We start from the raw sequence: 21,058 nt of genomic DNA on the forward strand, positions 1-21,058 counted from the left end.
AGTAAAACATGAAAATAGAGTTATTTTAAAGCAATGTTAATAGGAAAACATGAAGTAATTACTGGGGATAAGTGATGTTAGGGAAATGACTGCCTCTACCTAATGAGATACCACTTTTTATACTCTTACTATGAGAACACAATTGGAAATTTTGGAATCTGTCTTAACCTAGCTTTCATGAAGCCTAATTAGAAAGATGGGAAGAGAGTAAACAGAGGTGAGAAAATTAGTATAGGAAGTCAAAATTAAATTGAGGATTATAATTTATCCCACATTTAATTGTAAACTATAAATGGATAATCCATAGGAAATATTAATCCATTTGTCTCTGTTGTTGTTGACAATATATATCAAAGTATAAATTTAAACAGAAAAATAAATTATTTAGGGAAGAGATAACGGAGATTTTTTAACACTATGGTTGTTCAATATTGGAGTTGCTTCTCATAAGAAGTTATAGAAGCCTGAGCCATTGAAAAATGATCTTCATGTTTTGCTGCAAAACTTCTCCTGCCCTGACAGCACTTACATGCCCAATAGTTCTGAATTTTATAAAATACCAGTAACTGTAAAACTATAAAACCATGCATCTAGGAGCCATAAAAACGTTGATCCTTAAATCACAGCACTTACAAGTATCGGTAGCAGTTTTACACTTTTTTCTGGCACCACACAACAGAGGGTCAATGTGCTCCAGTCCTAAAACTTATAATCAAATTGGGACCCACTCATCTTCATTGACAGTCATGTAGTGCTTTGAAAACTCTGTGCCAGACCACAGGTGTCAATAGAACCATACAATATAATTGTTGGAAGGATTTCTAAACATCTTATCTTTCTACTACAGTATCTGGGAACCAGTCCTCATATGGGGAGGCTAGAAATGTGACATCTCTTCTGGTACATGCACTAGAAGGGATTGAGGCTATAAAAAAATGGAGAACTTCTCCTCACAGGAAAACTCTTGTGAATGAAGACTCATAAACCAACATGAATAGTTCCGTTCAGTGCTAAATTGAAAGTCAGATTTTTCCCAGTTTTTTTTTTTCCTGATTGGTATTATGAGATAACCTATAGGTATTTTTTAATGAAGACATTAAGGGATACTGAACCCTTAAAATGTACTTATGCATAGATGATAGCGTTGGTTTGGGTAAGGTTAGCATTAGGTAAGAGGCAATTATGAGGCAATTAAATGTATTGACCACTTCCTAATTCCAGGTACTTTCCTTTCCATAGCTCATTTAATCATCCTACAACCCCAAGAGGGATGATCATTCCCATTGTGCAGGTGTAGATTGTGATTTGAGAGCTTATAGTTGCACAAGGCTGCAAATTCAATAAGTAGGAAGGCTGGGATGCAAAGCGTAGGCCATGCTCTCAAAGTGCTTCCAAGGTGGGAGTCCACAAATTTGAAACAATTTATAACAGTACAGTATTAATAAGTGGTTTGAAAAGAGTGTTAAAGCTGCACATCAGAGGAACACATGCCTATGTTTTCGTCTCTGGAAAAATTTCTCCTGCTTAGGAGAGACAAGAATTAAGATTTCAAAAAGTAAATATCTCCTGAGATGAATTTGGAAGAATGAGTGGAATTCTGCAAGCGAAAAAAGAAAGAGAAAGGCATTCTGGGTAGAATGAGAAGGAAATGCAAATATATGAGTGGCCAAGTTAATGACTGAAAAATGCTGATGGAACAGGGAGTTCAATACACTTAGAGAGTGGGATTAAAGTTTCAAGGTAAAGATAGAGCAATAATTGGGGATAGTTTGCAGGAGGTTTCATATGGCACATCAAGACATTTGAATTTTAACTGGGAAACAATTTGTTGGTATTATTGCTTTTGGATTTAATTTGAGAGAGAATGGTTTGAATTAAAATATTATCACATAGGGTGGGCAATGGTGGCGCAGTGGCAGAGTTCTCGCCTGCCATGCTGGAGACCCTGGCTCGATTCCCAGTACCTGCCCATGCAAAAAGAAAAAAATAAAGATATTACCACATAGTGATAGTGGGACTAGAAAAAGGCAGTCAGGTTTGAGGAATATTTGATGTAGAATCTATAATGGAATGGTTTTGGAGGGAGGTGCAAGGATTGCTATAAGTTTTTAGTTTTGGAATGGGGAAATAATGACTCCATTAGTTAAGACTGATAAAAATAAATAAAAGACCGCGTTTAAAGAGAGATGACTGCAGAGCAATTAGGCAAGAAAAAGAAATACAAGGCATCAAAATTGGAAAGGAAGAAGTAAAACTATCACTGTTTGCAGACGATATGATACTATATGTAGAAAACCCAGAAAAATCCACAACAAAATTACTAGAGCTAATAAATGAGTACAGCAAAGTAGCAGGCTACAAGATCAACATTCAAAAATCTGTAGCTTTTCTATACACTAGTAATGAACAAGCTGAGGCGGAAATCAAGAAACGAATCCCATTTACAATCGCAACTAAAAGAATAAAATACCTAGGAATAAATTTAACCAAAGAGACAAAAAACCTATATAAAGAAAACTACAAAAAACTGCTAAAAGAAATCACAGAAGACCTAAATAGATGGAAGGGCATACCGTGTTCATGGATTGGAAGACTAAATATAGTTAAGATGTCAATCCTACCTAAATTGATTTACAGATTCAATGCAATACCAATCAAAATCCCAACCACTTATTTTTCAGAAATAGAAAAACCAATAAGCAAATTTATCTGGAAGGGCAGGGTGCCCCGAATTGCTAAAAACATCTTGAGGAAAAGAAATGAAGCTGGAGGTCTCGCGCTGCCTGACTTTAAGGCATATTATGAAGCCACAGTGGTCAAAACAGCATGGTATTGGCATAAAGATAGATATATCGACCAATGGAATCGAATAGAGTGCTCAGATATAGACCCTCTCATCTATGGACATTTGATCTTTGATAAGGCAGTCAAGCCAACTCACCTGGGACTGAGCAGTCTCTTCAATAAATGGTGCCTAGAGAACTGGATATCCATATGCAAAAGAATGAAAAAAGACCCATCTCTCACACCCTATACAAAAGTTAACTCAAAATGGATCAAAGATCTAAACATTAGGTCTAAGACCATAAAACAGATAGAGGAAAATGTTGGGAGATATCTTATGGATCTTACAACTGGAGGTGGTTTTATGGACCTTAAACCTAAAGCAAGAACACTGAAGAAGGAAATAAATAAATGGGAGCTCCTCAAAATTAAACACTTTTGTGCATCAGAGAACTTCATCAAGAAAGTAGAAAGACAGCCTACACAATGGGAGACAATATTTGGAAACGACATATCAGATAAAGGTCTAGTATCCAGAATTTATAAAGAGATTATTCAACTCAACAACAAAAAGACAGCCAACCCAATTACAAAATGGGAAAAAGACTTAAACAGACACCTACCAGAAGAAGAAATACGGATGGCCAAGAGGCACATGAAGAGATGCTCAATGTCCCTGGCCATTAGAGAAATGCAAATCAAAACCACAATGAGATATCATCTCACACCCACCAGAATGGCCATTATCAACAAAACAGAAAATGACAAGTGCTGGAGAGGATGCGGAGAAAGAGGCACACTTATCCACTGTTGGTGGGAATGTCAAAGGGTGCAACCACTGTGGAAAGCAGTTTGGCGGTTCCTCAAAAAGCTGAATATAGAATTGCCATATGACCCAGCAATACCATTGCTAGGTATCTACTCAAAGGACTTAAGGGCAAAGACACAAACGGACATTTGCACACCAATGTTTATAGCAGCGTTATTTACAATTGCAAAGAGATGGAAACAGCCAAAATCTCCATCAACAGAAGAGTGGCTAAACAAACTGTGGTATATACATACGATGGAATATTATGCAGCTTTAAGACAAGATAAACTTATGAACCATGTAATAACATGGATGGACCTAGAGAATATTATGCTGAGTGAATCCAGCCAAAAACTAAAGGACAAATACTGTATGGTCCCACTGATGTGAACGGACATTCGAGAATAAACTTGAAATATGTCATTGGTAACAGAGTTCAGCAGGAGTTAGAAACAGGGTAAGACAATGGGTAATTGAAGCTGAAGGGATACAGACTGTGCAACAGGACTAGATACAAAAACTCAAAAATGGACAGCACAATAATACCTAATTGTAAAGTAATCATGTTAAAATACTGAATGAAGCTGCATCTGAGCTATAGGGGTTTTTTTGTTTTTGTTTGCTTGTTGGTTTGTTTGTTGTTGTTGTTTTTTACTATTACTACTACTTTTATTTCTTTTCTTTATATTAACATTTTATATCTTTTTCTGTTGTGTTGCTAGTTCCTCTAAACCGATGCAAATGTACTAAGAAACAATGATCATGCATCTATGTGATGATGTTAAGAATTACTGAGTGCATATGTAGAATGGTATGATTTCTAAATGTTGTGTTAATTTCTTTTTTTTTTCTTTCCGTTAATAAAAAAAAATAAAAAGAAAAGAAAAAAAAAAAAAAGAAGAGAGATGACTGATCTGAGGAGGTATGGACAGAAGTGCAACACCTCTTATGCTTTTCATGTTTTGTTGAGCATCCCGTTGGAATTTTTTAAGAAAGCCATAGGAAATATGTATGGAGTTTAACAAATATTGGGGCTAAAGTTCAAGTTTTCAGTTATTAGCCATGGGAGTGAATGAGATCACCCAGACAATGCATACAGAACAGTTGTTCTCAAACATGGCTGCACATAAGCATCCCACTGAGTCCTTTTAAAAACCTGGATGCCCAGGTGCTTTTAAGCCCAGTTAAATCAGAACCTCTGCAGGTCACACCCACACAGGAGTTGACCTTAAGAGCTCTCCAAGTATTTTGATGAACCGTGAAAATTGAGAACCAAAGATATAAAATTAAAAGGGGGTGGGGGATGCAAGAGAGGCCACTGAAAAATACTATATGAAAACAGTGGATGAAATTAAGGGGACCATTGAAAGAAGCTTGAGAACGAACAGTAATCAAGTGTCAAGAAAAGCAGCAGAGGGTTTTTTTGTTTAGTGAACAGAATTATTTTCTATAGAGAGGTCAGTTGAGAAAAGATGCCATTGGATTTGGCAACTATTGAGGCCATTGATTACCCTTGAGAGTGAAGTTTCAGTAGAGTGTTGAATCCAGATAGCAGTTAAGTTGAAGAGTGAATGGCCAACTGAATAGGTGGACACTGTGAATAGTCTACTTTTCAAGCAGTTTAGCCACTAAGAGAAAGGAAATTCTGAGGTATAGCTGAGAAAGAATGTCAGGTCAAAGGGTCATTTTGTTATTGGTTTGTTTTTAAGATGCAGGAGACGGATATATTTGGGGTTAACTAGCAACTCAAGAGAAAGGAAGAGTTTGGGGAGAAATGCGTGTATTTTGGTCAAAGGAAAGACTTTTGTCACCTGCTTAGATTAAGGAAGGTCACAAAAAATATTGAGCAGTTTGTTGATGGCCCTGGCCCTCAAAAATCCACAAAGGGGGAAGAAGCAACGGATGAGTGCAATGTCTGAGTGCAATATTTCAGCAATGCAGAGTTCTTCGTTCTTCAAGTGATGACCATGCCTGAGAATGGCCTTTGGAGTGGTACAAACACCTCCAAGTTTATGTCTTTCAGATAAACTTTCTCTCTTCTTTTTATTTTCAAATACTTTCCACCTAGAGTAGGGTGACCTTATTTTTGTTTGCCTTTCTTTGATTAAATTTGAACATAGCTAACAAAGACTCACAATGTAAAGATTGTCCTTTACAGGATCATATCATGTTGCTCAATATACTTTCCACAAAGCAGGTTGTCTAAGAAAATAACAAACCACGGTGTCCAATTAGATTTAACACAGATGAATCATAGCATCTGGGCATGTGTAAATAGAAGGTGTCCTTAGAACAGAATTGAATGGGAATGCTAGGTCAACATTTGCCCATTACAAATACTTTTGATGTCTTTTATTTTATGCCAGATATAATGCTTCTCTGATTATTGAAATTAAGTCTTACTTTATAAAAGTCATTCAAATTAGTAAAGACATTAACTTAAAGTCCTGGAATAAATTATTTATTCTGTGAAAGAATAATCATAATATAACACTTAGTTCTTAGTTAAAGTTGTATAGCAATAAGCAAAAACATCGTATACTTACTTTCATATACATTATGTTGTTCATATCTCACAGGAATCTTATGAGGGAATTAAAGCAGTGTTTTAATTTCCTTGACTGCTCAAGCAAACATCATGCAAAGGGATGTTTAAATGATGGAAATTTAGTGACCTCACAGTTTTGAGGCCAGGAAAAAAATCCAAGTCAAGACACCATCGAAGTGATGCTTTCTCTTCAAAAACTGAGACATTCTGGTGCTAGCTGCTGGCAACCTGTTTTTCTTGACTCTTCTGCCACATGGCAATGCACGTGGCAGCATCTCCTGGCCTCTCAGTTCTCTACAGCATTCCATTGAACTTTCGAGTCTTTACTTCCCATGACTCTCTCTCCCTGTCTGAATTTCATTCCAGTTGGGAAGTATTCCAGTGTTGGATAATAACTCATTCTGGGCCACAGTTTGATGGAAGTAACCTCTTGCAAAGGTTCTCCTTACAGGAGACCCACAGGAATGGATTTTGCTTAAGAACATAACATATTTTTCTGGAGTATATACAGCTTCAGACAACCAGAGGCACTATCATTGTTCTCATTTTAGAGGTGAGCAATAATTAAGATTCATGATGATATATAACTTCCTCAAGATCACAGAATCAGTGAATGGGGGAGCTGGCTCTTAACTCTGGACATTTAAACGTCAGGTTCAAGTGGCTTTTGGCAGCACTCTTTGGTCTTCCTTATGAGGGGAGAGATATACTTAACTGCAGAAGCATTCAGGAGAAATCTTTGGTGGGTTCCATTTGCAAGTCTCCAACTCTCACTTCTATGACTCTGTTGTTTGCTCTTAGTTCTTATTGCCCTCCCTCACCCTCCCCTGGTAGATTTCCCTTCTTGATCACAGAACCACTATCCTTCCATGCTTTCATCTAGTGGTCTTCAAATCTTGCTGGCAAATCCCTAAAACTTTTTAACAAAATATAGCTCTCCTTCCACATTTTAAGTTGATATCTACATTTTTTATCATAAAAATTAAATAGTGCGAAAAGATATCATGTCTGGGTATGTTATAAATATTTTGCAACTTTAAATAAAACTCTTAGATGACTTAAAATTATCCATTGGAGTAAAAAACACTGTAATGTTTTCTTATCCAACAACATTCATCGACAGAATATGAGAATAAACTCTTCTTTTAATAGAAAAATACACTGGGCTGCTTTTTCAGTTTTAACTTGTATTTCTGTACCACTTCCCCCACTGCTTTTTGTCCTAATAATAGCACATTTTATGCATAAATATTTTTATGAGCATCATACCCCATGTTTTTCTGTAATACGTCTACACCTGTAAATTTTATTTCCTGCCCCCGTAAGAATCTAACCATTATCTTCAGGATTTCGTTGTCAGTACAGTAGTTATTATTAGTGCATGATTTGTCTAAACAATGTAAATATACTGCAAATGTTTAAAAACACTTATTTATAGTAGAGGCTGAATTTTTATTGCCAATGCTTCTTTTAGTGGGAGAAATGGGTTGCCATCCTACCTCCACTGTCAGTTGGTTTGTTTAGCCATGTTTGAATGCTACTTAATGGTAAAATGAAGCAGGTTAAAATCAATTTCATTTCAGTCACTTATAAATGAATCAAATACTGCTAATCTTCCCATCATATATAAATAAATAGGAATAGATGGAGTTATATTATAACTATGTCCCTCAACTCTTTGAGCCCCTTGAGAGTTATGTGCCAAAATCATGGTCACCTATCTTCAAAATTTATGTTCAGTGATCCATTGGCAGGCATTTTAGTTCTTCCTTCAATTTTGATAAGAGCAGAGAATTGTAAGGCACCTAACTTGCAGAAAGATTTGCTCTCCAGTCATTACAGTCCTTTACTTTCTCAACTGACACAGTAATATTTCAAATTATCCCCTTGTTTGGTGTCCCGGAGATTTTATACCCTGAGGCAATGTACCATGGTAAGAATGGGATGCAAGAGATGCCTTTCTTTTGAAAATCAGAATGGCAAGTTCTCAGGGCAATTAATCTTAGGAAGGAGTACATGTGAAAGTTAAAGGTATAAATACTGACCTTCTTCAAATAATGTCACTTGTTTTCTCCTTTAGAAACGTTGTATACCACTGGGCACTTGAATTCTACTTTGAAACCCTAACACCTTTGAATTCTTCCTTATCTAAACAGAAAGTTCCCCTTAGTCATTTGTATGCTATTCTTATAATACTTTTTATGGTTTAGTTTAAAATGTTATTTCTTCAGGTCATTTGCATGTGAAGAAAACTTTCCAATCATGAAATTAAAAGTTAGTTCCTCTTAAAGACCTGAAAGGTTACTGTCAGTCAAGTGAAGGAGCAATTGTGGAGAGCAAGGAGACTTTCCTGAAGTCTAAGAAATCAAAGTGCATCAGTCCTAGTGATCTCAAAGTAAACCTGTGTGGCTCCTATGGAGTGACCAGAATAGTGGTGAAAAAAGAAGGGTAGGCCCAGTGGCTCCTACCTAGAGATCTTACTGATATCCCCAGGAGCACCAGCCTGAGGCTCGCCCAAGCCCATGTCCCAGAGTGGCTAAAAGGTATTTGGTTTCCCAGTTTTTTTTCAACTACCATCTCATGATTCAGAGCCCAGATCCATCAGCGCTTAAGTCCATAGTACTCTAGTTACTTGCTCCCAGTTCATTGCATGGTAGGCAAAGAAGAGCATAGAGGGGCAGTCCTGAATTCTGATCTCTGCTCTTTCGTGAGCTTTGAAAGCCTTGGTTTTCTCAACTGAAAAATGGCTCTCACAGAACTGCTGTGAGGAATAGAGATCATAAATGTAAAGTGACTAGCAAGGTACCTGGAATGCTTGATACAAGCTTATATGTCTCCACCTTTTTCACCTTTCACTGTCTGCCAGTGCAGTCGATCCCTCCTACCACCTCCTCTGCCCTTCCAATTTCAGCATAGGGAAAATGTTCTGCTTTTGCAACTCCCTTTTCTCCGTAAAACTAGGTCATGATTTGCATTTGGTGATACAAAGTGCCCTTTTCTCTCTTAATGTTATGTCCAACACCTCGCCCTCCTCAAGGAATGGCAATTAGCCTAGAACCATAGAATGTGGTCTATAATTTCCACCCCTTCTTTCCGATTAGACCAGTGAATCTGCCCCGGCATCCTGACTGTGTTGGGAGAAGGTGAAGCAGAGAAGACAGCTCAGGCAGAAACACTCCATGAACCTGGGGGCAGTGGGAACAGCAAAGGTGGCTAGAAGGAAATTCCATCTCTTGGGGGCTTGGGTAAAAGGTTTAAAACTTATTAGTATGTGTGTCTTTATAAAGGGTGGGGAGAGGGATAGAAATTGATGCTATTAAAAGAACAAGTGACAAAAATAAAAAAAGAACAAGTGATGAGGACTAACTTGAATGACAGGACAAAAGAACTAGAAAACTCATTGTTTTAGTTTGTTAAAGCTGCTGGAATGCAATATACCATAAATGACTTGGCTTTTAAAAACAGGATTTACTAAGTTGCAAGTGTACAGTTCTAAGGCTATGAAAATGTCCAAACCAAGGCATCCATGGAAAGACACCTTGACTCAAGAAAGCTTCTAGCTTTCTCTCCCGGATTCTTCAAACAGGTTCTCCAGGGGCATTTTCTTTTTGCATCTCCAAAAATCTGTGGCTGTGTGGGATCTGAAGTTCTTTCCAAAAATGGTTCCCTCTAAAAGGACTCCAGTAAGCAATTCCACCTTGAATGGGTGGAGACACATCTCCATTGTAACTACCTAATTAAAAGGTCTCACCCACAATTGGGTGAGTCACATCTCAATGTAGACTACTTAGTCAAAAAGCTCCCACCCAGCAGTACTGAGTGAGGATTAAAGAACATGGCTTTTCTGGGGTACACAACAGTTTCAGACCAGCATAATCATAAAGGTAAAATAAAAACTATGAAAATGTGGATAGTCTAGGTCTACATAAAAATATTAGTAATGCATAGATTACCTGTCATTTATGCTTTATCACCAAGTACAATAATAAAGATTTCTCAGATGAACTTTGACAAACTCTATTTGATTGAATATTATTCTATTTGTTACTTTCAAAAAAGTCATGTAATGTGATGATTTGCTTATAGCCCAAAAGAATTAGAAAATAATATTTAAACAGACTGATTAAAATGCCATGTTATAATGTCTGTAAAGCAAATGTAAAGAAATGACATTTCTAGAATAATGGATTCACAAAGTTTAAATGGAAATATGTATTCAAGTTCAACGTATGAACTACATTGGTCAATTCAGTACATAATCATTTATATTCCTGGTACAATCTTAAAGAGTTTTCATCTAATAGTGAATGGATTTTATCAGTAAAAGCTGAAGATACTCAGACATTAAGGTATATTTTCTTGTTTTTAGAGTCATACCATTTCTCTTTTACTTTTCGGAGTTGTTTGCGATTTGTCACACGTCCTTGTGGTGTACCTCTAATCTAATATCAATAGTAGTTTTAGAATAATTACTGCATGCAAGGCACGAAGTTTATTCTGTGTTAACTCATTCGATCCTTAAAAACCTTCTGGAATGGCTTCTAGAATTATCATCATTTTATAAATGAGAACCCTGGGCTGCTTAGAGGATAAAAACGTATCCATGAGAGGCACAAACATTAGCCCAGAAATGGCAGAGCTCCATGTTTTGAACCAGGCAGTCTGGCTCCAGAGCTGCCCTCTTAGCAGATGCATTGGGAGCCACTCCTTAAAGTAAGATTTCAGTTGCACACAATAGGGATGAATAAAGGCCAAACAGAACAACAGAATATGCAAATAGGTCATCTTACCATTGTCTTGTAGATACTTTTATTACCTGTTAATAAAATCACACCTTTACAAAAACTTGAAAAATTATTTCAAATGTGACCCTTAATTATTGAGAAGGCTGCATTTCCTCAGCCACAAGAAGAGACTGAACAGTACTTTGCAGCACCGCAACCATGACAACAAGTCATGGTTTATGGTCGAAGCCTTTTATTGTTTTCTGAACTTCAACCTATTTTTCTTTCTTCTTGAATGTTTTATACATAACTAAAAATAAATTCTAACTCAAAAAGACCTCTCCCTTATATAAATCAAACAGTTTAAGAGGGGGTAAGGGCGGTGGGGCAGAGCAGAGTCTCTGGGTAAAATCAATGCCAAGCACTGAAATGAACAAAATACAAACAGAATTCAGGGGCCAGACCAGAGTATTGACTCCTGATTACTCAAGAATGACTCACAAATAAATAGCATTGCAACAATATTTTTATTCCTTATTATTTTAATGCCAGAATATTTTTAGCACAAAAAATTGTATTGTCTTTTGGGATTTTTTGTACAATTTATGGAAGGAGAAGCACTGTGAAATTACTTCAATTGCATAGAGACACTACCAAAAAAAAAAAAAAGGATATTTTAAAAAGAGCTTATGTTATGGCTCTTATATTGATTTCTCTTGCTCATTCAGACAACTCCTTGTATGATAAACTGAATTCTTCTTACATACTGTTTTGTCTCCCATGCATCTTCTCCCTAAACTTTCAATTAATGTTTTGTCATTTTTTATCTAAGTCAAAATGGAGATAAATATGGTTTTAGCTACACTGGCCCTGCAAATACGCTTTTTATCAATATCTATCTCTGTTCAGCTCTTAGCACTAAGAGAGAACAGAAATAAGAAAAGCAAAAGTAGTTTTCTTTAGAACTTTCAAGACTTTTAAGAGAAAAAGTAAAGTACATTCTGCCCATAGACAACATGGAAATTTTGGCGAATTTAACCACTGTCAAAAAAAAAAAATACTATGCTACCTGGATTCCTCATAAAATCAGCCAATTTAAAAACCATTGTACTTTCTGGCCCTCAAATCTCTTCTGTCTCTTGTATTCCTGATGCACACACAGGTTCCCAAACTAGAAGTCAGAGGCAAATCCCTTTTGCATTCCCCTTTCAACAGACAGCTCTTTTGCCCTGCTCCTTGTCCCTTCAAATTGCTTTGTGGATCCATTCTTTTCTCCCCAGCCCATGGCCATGCCCTTAGTTCACTCTTAGTGGATTTTCACCTGCAGTAAAGCAGGATTCTATACTTCCTTTCTAATCCACACTGCCCCCTAAAGCATTGTTCTTTGTGTCAAAGTGTCATTGTGTCTCTTTCCTTTCAAACTGTTCACTGGATTGCAGTAACTATAGGTAAAGGCCGGCTGCGTTAGCATAGCATCCAATCCCTCCATGATTTCATGAGCACCAGCTCCTCCATCCTGGCTCTCCTAATACCTGACTGCATAGCACTCAGACAAGAGACTTCACAGCCTGTGCCGAAGCACATGCTGTTTCCTCTTCCTGAAATGTCCTCCCTCTACACCCACTTCCCTTCTTTGTCTCTCCAGTAAGTTTATTTTCATCTTCCAGAAACTATTTTCAGTTCCTCCTCAAACATCCTTTCTGTGTATAATATGACCTCAATTTACCTCCATCCTTGCACGTATTTCCATTGTTTCTTCATCACACTCTTTCGTCATGATGTGTTTAGAGATTTGTCTTATCTAGAGACTTCCCACTACAGGCACTTATCTTATGTGTCTCCTTATCCCCAGCACTTGGCAAAGTACGTAACACAGAATAGATGCCCAATGTTTATGGAATGAAATCAAAATCAACAAGATGCTTAGCTCTTGATTTATTGAAAAATAAAATTGGGGGGAACTGATGTTTTAGGCTGAGATCTACTATGACCACCTAGATTCTGAGTTACTAAATGAAGTTCTAAAATAATTATTGAAATATCTTTCTTTCTATTTTTTTTTTTTTTTAATTCTGCAGCAGACATGTAAGTATAATGTGAACTAGGGGGGCATTCCACTTCCAGAGATGCTTGGAACGTACTGGCCACGAGACACTTTAGATTCATAAGTACAGGGAAACATTCAGCTCTTTCAACAGAATTCTAGAGGCCTTCTTCAGGCTTATAATTTCTCCAATGAATCCACTTGGAGGCAGGGTCAGCTCTGTAAAATTTCCCCTTAGGCAATGGAGATTTGTGATCTTAATCCCCAACAGAATAACAAAAGCTACAGTTAAAGGAATTTAGGTAGAAAAATGTCTAAAAGAGCCCTTACCTAAATATATTTAATATTAATGGCAACAGTCAAAGCATCATCTTTATAGAAATCTAAACATGTGGATAACAAATTTGACCCCACTATATGTCTTATTTTCAATCATACCTTCAACATATGTTCATTAAGCACTTATTGTATGCCAGTTCCAGGCTATGAGAATATAACAGTGATTTTTAAAAAAAGTCAAAACCCCTGGCCTTATAGAGCTGATATTCTGGAAAGGGTAACAAATAAAAAACAATAAATAAGTACAATACAGAGCATATGAAATGGTGAGAATGCTATGGAGAAAATAAAAGGAACGAAGGTAATAGTTCTAGAGTATAAGCAGAGGGAGATTCACAGCTTGGTTGATAAGGAAATTACTTACTGAAAAAAGTGACACCAAAGCAAAGACCTGAAGGATGGCAGGGAACCATCCAAACATGGGGAAAAGATTATTCCAAGCATATGCACAGGAAGAGTCAAAATTCCTAGGCAGGAGCACACTAGATGCACACAAGGACTAGCAAAGGGGCTTGTGTGCTAAAGAAGTAAAAGAGAAGACGAGTGAAGGGGTAAGGTCTGAGAAGTCAAGGGTCCTAGTGAAGTACGGTGTTCTAGTTTGTAAAAGCTGCCAGAATGCAAATACCAGAACTGGAACGGTTTTTAAAAAGGGAATTTAATAAGTTGCAAGTCTACAGTTCTAAGGCTATGAAAATGTCCAAATTAAGGCATGGAGGAAAGACACCTTAACTCCAAGGAAATGGCCGATGAAGTTCATGGTTTCTCTCTCAGCTGGGAGGGCACATAGAGATGTCTGCTAACTTTCTCTCCTCATTTCATAAGGCTTCCCCTGGGGCATTTTCCTTCTGCTCCAAAGGTCTCTGGCTGCATGGGCTCTGTTGGTTTTGGTGGTTGTAAAGCTTTTTTCAAAATGGTTCCCTATTAAAGAGCTCCAGTAAACAACCCCACCTTGAATGAGTGGAGACACATCTCTATGGAAACCATCTAATCAAATGTTACCACCCACAATTGAGTGGGTTACATCTCCATGGAAATAATAAAAGGATCTCACCCAATCAAAGAGGTCCCATCCAACAATACTGAATGAGGATTAAAGGACCTGGGTTTTCTGGGGTATATAGTAGCTTCAAACAAGCCATGTGGGCCATTTAAGAACTTTGGCTTTAACACTGAGAGAGATAGACGTTGGAGGGTTTGAGATAAAGGTGTAGCAAAATATGACTTAGGGTTTAAGAATCACTCTGATTACCATGTTGATAATAGAATCTTGAGAGGCAAAGAGAAAAGCAGAAGATCAGTTAGAAAGCGGTTCCAATAGTCCAGTAGAAAAATGATGGGGACTTGGACCAAGAAATGGGTGATGGTCTGGGGAGGAAAAGTAGTCAGATTCTGGATATGTTGCTCTAAAAAAAAAAAAAAAAAGCCAATGCTAAGTATGAGTATTTTTGTCTAAGAAACTGGAAGGATGGAGTTGGCATTAATTGAGGTAGAAGACTGTGGGAGGAGCAGATTTGGGGAAGTTCAGCAGGTCATTATTAGATGACCGAGTAGAGTAAAGAGGAGGCACTTTGGATATGTGAATCTGGAGTGCAGGAGCAAGCTCTGGACTGGAGATAAATTTAGTAGTCAGCTGCATGAGACCAGATGAGCTCACCAAGCAAGCGAATGTATATAAAAAGAAGAAAATGATGAGGTCCAAGGACGGAGCCATGGGGGCACAAACATCAGTCTAAGGAAGCTATGGGGGGGGGGGGTGAGTAGAAGGAAAACCACATGTGTATATGTAGTGTCCAGAGAAACCAACCGAGGAGGAGTCAGAGATCAACTGGGGCAAATTCTTCTGATGAGGCAAACAAGATGAGCACTGAGACTTCACCATTAAATTTAGCGAAGTGAAAGAAATTGGTGATGTTGACAAGAACAATTACAATGATATGGTGGAAGTGAATGCCAGATTAGAACAGGTTCAGTCGAGATTAAGAAGACAAAAATTGGAGACAGTATAAACAACTATTTCGAGGAGGCAAACAGAAATCTGGGGGTGACTAGAGGCAGAAATGTGGTGGGCAGGATTTTCATTTTCAGTTGTGGAAAATAACAGCATGTTTTTATGCTAATAGAAATGAGTCAATATAGAGGGAACTTTTAGTGGTTTAGGAGAGAGAGAGGATGATATTTGAGCTTTAGCTTGAATTTACCCTTGAATATGAGTGAGAGAGTGAGTAGAAAGCAAAGTAGAAATCAGAGAAGACCCTTGGTAGGAGCTCAGAAAGTTCACCCAGAAACAAGAGAGGATGCAGAACTGGGGTGGGTAGATGGAAGATGTGAAGACCTCTCAGGTTTGTTAGTTTTCTCAGAAGTAGAATTCTTGGCCCTCAGAAGAAAGTGAGGGTGGAGGAGGAGGTAGTGTTGAAAGAGCAAGGAGAAGGTGTGAAATAGTTGTCTAGGAGAATGAGAGAATGAATAGACTATGAAAATATAGTTTGTTTTCTGAGCAGAACTAAAAGCCCTCTTGGGTTCTGTTAATTGTGAATTTAGAAGGAGCCCAATCAGCACGGCTGGCACAGCCATACTCCACTTCGAGGACATGGAGGTGGTGTGGCGGGATAGTGTCCACGTGAGTGCCTGGAAGTGAGAGAAGGATGAGGAAGTCGAAGATATAATGCAAGGGAACATATTTCTTGATGCTGAAATTTAACTTGGTAAAGAGAGAAAAAGGTGATGTGAGGAGAAGGGAAGATCATTCGATGGTAGGTCCTGGAGAAGGATTGCTGAGAGAGTGCTACTAGACAGAATAAGCAGGAATGACAGGCTATGGTCAAAAAGAGAAGACAGCTGACACTGAGTATCTAGAGGAGTTACAATTAAAGGCAAGGAAAAAGAGTTGGACTGGTGCGTCTTAACATTTTAGTTGTGCATATAACCCCTCTGGAATTCTTATTAAAATGAGCATTTTGACTCTGTAAGTCCAGGCTGGGCAGGACCCAACAGTCTCAATTTCTATCTAGCTGATAGAAATGGTGCTGCTGAACCAGGGATCTCATTTTGAAAGGCAGAGGTCTAGAGTGGTGCTCCTCAACCCAAGCAGTAGATCAGGACCACAGTGGGGAGCACGGGAGAACATAATTGAGTTTTTCTGGGTTAGATTGAGCATCGGTATTATAAATGTTTCCATTTATCATGGGTACCATTCAGGGTTTTCTAAAGAAACAGAACCAACAGGAGATATCTATAAATAGGAGATTTTATGAAAGTCTCTCACTCAACTGTGGGGATGCAGGAGTCCCATTTCCATTGGTCTCTAGCTGACAACTCTGATGATGGTCATTAATGAACTCTCTGGGAGAGGCTGGTTGGCTGGCTGAAGAAGAAATTAAAGTTCTCTCTCCTCCCTTATAAGTCTCAGGTTGATTGGATTAAATCCAAGTGATTGGATTCTCTCACTGCAGAAGACACTCCCTGAGTTGATTGTATAATCAGCCACAGATGCAATCCACTGACTGATGATTTAGTAAACCAGCCTTATGGTTTAATATCCAGCCATGAAATGTCCTTATAGTAACAATTAGGTCAGTGCTTGCTTGACCAGACAACTGGGCACCATCACCTGGCCAAGTTGACACACGGACCTAACCATCACATCATGTAAAGCCAAGGTTATTCTAATGTGAAGCCAAGGTTGAGAACCTGAAGCCAAGAATGTATCATTATAGGAGTGAGTGAGTTAGGTATGTAGAGGCCAAGATTTTTGCAGAAGAGTGGAACAAAGAACAGAGGGGCCAAGATATAGTCGATGTCTTCTTTGCATGTATTAAAATCATCATCCACATTATGACAGATATGCTAGATAGAAGGGAGATACAGACAGAGTTGAGTAGGTGACTACACCAAATATAAAAAGTGGGTGATCTATTCTGATGACCTGAGATTCCAAGCAGAGTTATTTGGGGAAAGTGGTCTGGAATAGACAATGTAGAGCTAAGAGGACACTTGCCCATTCCCATGCCTATTGTTATTTGGATTTTGGAGATCAATCATTCATCACTTGCAGGGAACTCAAGAAGAAATACTAACACCAGGAAGTGCTAGGTTTTATTTGGAGAAAAAGTGAAGGACGAAGTTGAAATTTTCAAGGATTTTACTGCTGTGTTCCAATGTATCATGGAAGAGTTTCAGGAGCTTTGGAGGGATGGGATTTAGGGATGTGCAGGGCAGAAGGGGGATTATATTGAAGAGGTGAGGGGTGGTTGGAAGTCCGGAGATTCTTGTAGAGATGATGGTTTCACAGCATAGAGATGTAGTAAGGCTGTGATTATACGGCTTGCAAGAAACACGAGGAGTCCTTGAATTTCTCTATTCCTTCAGCTATTTTTGAGCTTGATCCCTTTCTTCAAACAAATGCTTACAGGCAAGGCTTAGGTAGAAAACAAATAAAAGCAAAGTTTCTCTAGTTAAAGCAGGAGTTAGAGGAGGGCAGCGCCTCCTCCACGAAGCCCTCTGGGGTTCTCCATAGTACTGCTGGGGTTCCTCAGCACTCCTGAGAGCTCAGATCACAATCACTGTCCCAAATTGGTGAGAGGCATCCAAGGAAAATGATGAGCTTTGTATAAGAAAGCAAAGATCATTTACTTCTATAGCCTATAACTCTCCTTAAATCTTTTGTCAAATGTGGAGATTATCTTTCTTCCACGTACTTAATTCTTTGAATAAACAAGTGGCTTTTAATGTCCCTTGGGATCTCTTTGTGTCATTTATGGTTAGGATAGCATCAAGGTTGTTAAACTGATACATTTACACAGAAGAAAAATAGTTTTGAACAGTTGTGATTTAGTTCGGGTTCCACAGAAGCAAACTATGACACAAAGATTTGTAAGTGGTTTATAAGGAAAAGTGTTCCCTGGAGGGCCATGTGAGTGGGTGGAGCAGGCAGAACAGAAAAGAAAAAGCCAAGCAAGAAGGCAATTTCAGGAGAATTTTCAAAGAGGATAGTTTCAGACTGCTCTCTGCAGGGGATCTCTGGAGAGTAGCAACTCAAATTGTAACCGAACTGGACACAAGGCATACTTCAGCACCCGCTAGTTAAGTGGCTAAGAGCTACTCTGGAAAGTTGTGAATTCCCAGGCACTTCTGACAAAGAGAGTCCAATAGTCTAAAGGCTATCCTCACAAGAAGAGTAGCAGGTTTGGATCCTTGAAGGAAAAACACACTGACCTTGGGGATGAGCTTACAGAAGCACTAAAAGGGATTCAAAAGAATCTCTGTGGAGCCCAACTGTATCTTGTAGGAAGCTTTCTTTAATTTGGACATTGATAACCTAGGAAGAAATCAGATTTTAAAAATGGTGGTTGGCAACTTCTGATTACCTTCAAATAAAGTTCTAAAGAAAGCAGATTAGAAAATATTAATGTCAATTTCCAGTTATCCTCAAGTAAAATTCTAACAGTATGAATTCTACTATCTTTGCCCTTGCACTTCCAGCTTGAACACAGTGCTAAACATGGGGTCAAACTTTGAGAAAATCAAGGTCATATGAGTCTGGGTATCTGGTTAGATACATCCAGACATGGCCCCGACTGAATTGAAGTCTGTATTTGAAAACAAAATGTGTATTTTAAAATACCACTGGTTTAGATGCATGTCCATTTTCTTCCTCACTACCATTAAAGCAAATATCAAGAATGTTTGGCTACTTCAGAATTTACATCATTACAAATAGTTGCTCTTATCTACATCCTCATATATTTTATTTTAGGATCATTGTTGGTTTTGATTTTTTCCCTTTAAATTTTGGCCACTCTTCTAAGGATTAGGGAAGCATTAATTTAGAGTCCCTGTGTTAGATATAATTCAGAACTGTGCAACCTCAAGCGCACTGACAGATTTAGAGATTAATTTCCAGACCTCTTGTGGTGTTGGAGAAGGTCTTTAAGATTATGAAAATGGCAACAGTATTGACTCCGTACCCTTAAAGGTTACTTGTATCCACATCCACGCTGTATGCAAAGGGAGAACTTCAATGTGGTAAATATCAATGTTGTTTTGCTTTATGGAAAACCAAAAGAAAAATATAAACAAATGAATTTACAGGATAAAAATAATTTATACTCCCTAAGGACAGTTTATATAGGTTTGTTTCCTTCCTTTTATTTTTTTTTTTTTATTTTTTTTTTTTTTAGAAGGAAGGAAGGGAGGAAGAAAGGGAAACATCTTTAAACATTTTCTTATTTTATTATATTTTGTTTGTTTTTTACATGGGCTGGGGCCGGGAATCGAACCGGGGTCCTCCGGCATGGCAGGCAAGCACTCTTGCCAGCTGAGCCACCGCGGCCCGCCCTCCTTCCTTTTATTTTGTAACAATGACTTCATTGTTGATAAATCCATATTATTGACATAGAATAAACAATAATTTCACAACAGTCATTTCTTAGGTGAGGTTCTATAGAAGCAAACCATGAGCCAAACATTTGAATGCTAGTGAGATACAAAGCGGGAAATTTGAATATGGCAAATAAGGATTCAGAGTGAATTGGCAGTTAGTAGAAAAATTTTTTTTTTTTCAAATATTTTGGCTTACATACATCTCCAAATATGTGTTTTGCAACATTTTAAAGTAAGTGCATTTTCAGGGAAATTTAATCCATATGGTTTCAGCGTGACTGCATGTAAATCATCCAAATGTTGCTTTATGAGAGGTACATGATGTCTAAGATGCCTTTTGAGCTTTTTTATAGTCCATATATGTTTTTCTGAAAAGCAGCAGGTAAGTTGCCAAGAGTAAACAAATCAAATAGCGAAAGAGTTGAGTTCCATTGGAAATACTTAGCCTATTACTTTTGATTGGGTTCTGAACACGGCAGTACACATTCCCCTGTTCCTGCCTGCAGGGCAGAGTGAAAACAATTTGAACACTATTTCCCAATCGGTTCATTGACATTTGAGAATAACGTAGCTCACACAGAATCAGCATGTTTGGCAGGTGAGTGATACTTAATGTGACCTGGGAAAGTTACTTCCCCTCACTTTGGAGAAGTTCACAGAGTTCAGCAATGTTACATACGTTACAAAACACGAGTTCAGGCAGACAGCCGCCTAGGGATCCACATTGGAAACTTAATCCTTTTTTCTTGTGCCTCTTTAGGTGGAATGGTTGAAAAATGAAGACGTAATTGATCCCGTTGAAGATCGGAATTTTTATATTACTATTGATCACAACCTCATCATAAAGCAGGCCCGCCTCTCAGACACTGCAAATTATACCTGTGTTGCCAAAAACATTGTTGCCAAGAGGAAAAGCACAACTGCAACTGTTATAGTCTATGGTGAGTGGGTGCTTTGATCATCTTGAAGTGGAGAGCAGGTTGAAGGGGTCTCAATCTACTGTATGTCAAACTGCAGCTTCTCCTTAGTGTCATTATTTTAATTTTAAAATATCAAAGCTAGAGACCCCTTTTCAGTACAATTGCTGCTCTCTGCCAGACTCTCCCACAGAGAGTGAGGTTGAACTACTTTCCTGATACTCGTTGAGACTGGACTTGTAAATCACTGGCCCTTGCCAGTCAGCTTATAGGAAAGTGATGCAAACCTACCTGAGTGTTGCTGCCAGGGCCAGCGAGGTTCCCTGCTTCCCTAAGCTTCTCCCCTCCACCACCTGTACCGCCAAGTTCTAGATTGAGTTCCAGAGATTTCTGTGGGCCTTGGTTCATTACCAGATGCAAAACATCTGGTAAGGTGGAGCTGACTGGGTCCCCAAATGCATTTCTCAGAGCAGCTTTCATTTCCAAGAACTTGTTTTCCTCACTCCATCAACA

The 21,058-nt window shown here is 38.2% G+C and overlaps 1 protein-coding gene across 12 annotated transcripts in view; it reads left to right on the forward strand.

The window, feature by feature from the left end:
• Positions 1-21,058, forward strand: part of UNC5C (unc-5 netrin receptor C) — a 381,478-nt gene that overhangs the window by 282,091 nt on the left and 78,329 nt on the right. For all 12 annotated transcript variants that reach the window (XM_077142813.1, XM_077142815.1, XM_077142826.1 and 9 more), the window contains one exon: positions 20,389-20,569. In XM_077142813.1, the coding sequence (XP_076998928.1) occupies positions 20,389-20,569 (181 nt within the window). The remainder of the gene's footprint in view (positions 1-20,388; positions 20,570-21,058) is intronic.

This window comes from Tamandua tetradactyla, chromosome 24, assembly GCF_023851605.1.
Source record: "Tamandua tetradactyla isolate mTamTet1 chromosome 24, mTamTet1.pri, whole genome shotgun sequence".
NCBI lineage: Eukaryota > Metazoa > Chordata > Mammalia > Pilosa > Myrmecophagidae > Tamandua > Tamandua tetradactyla.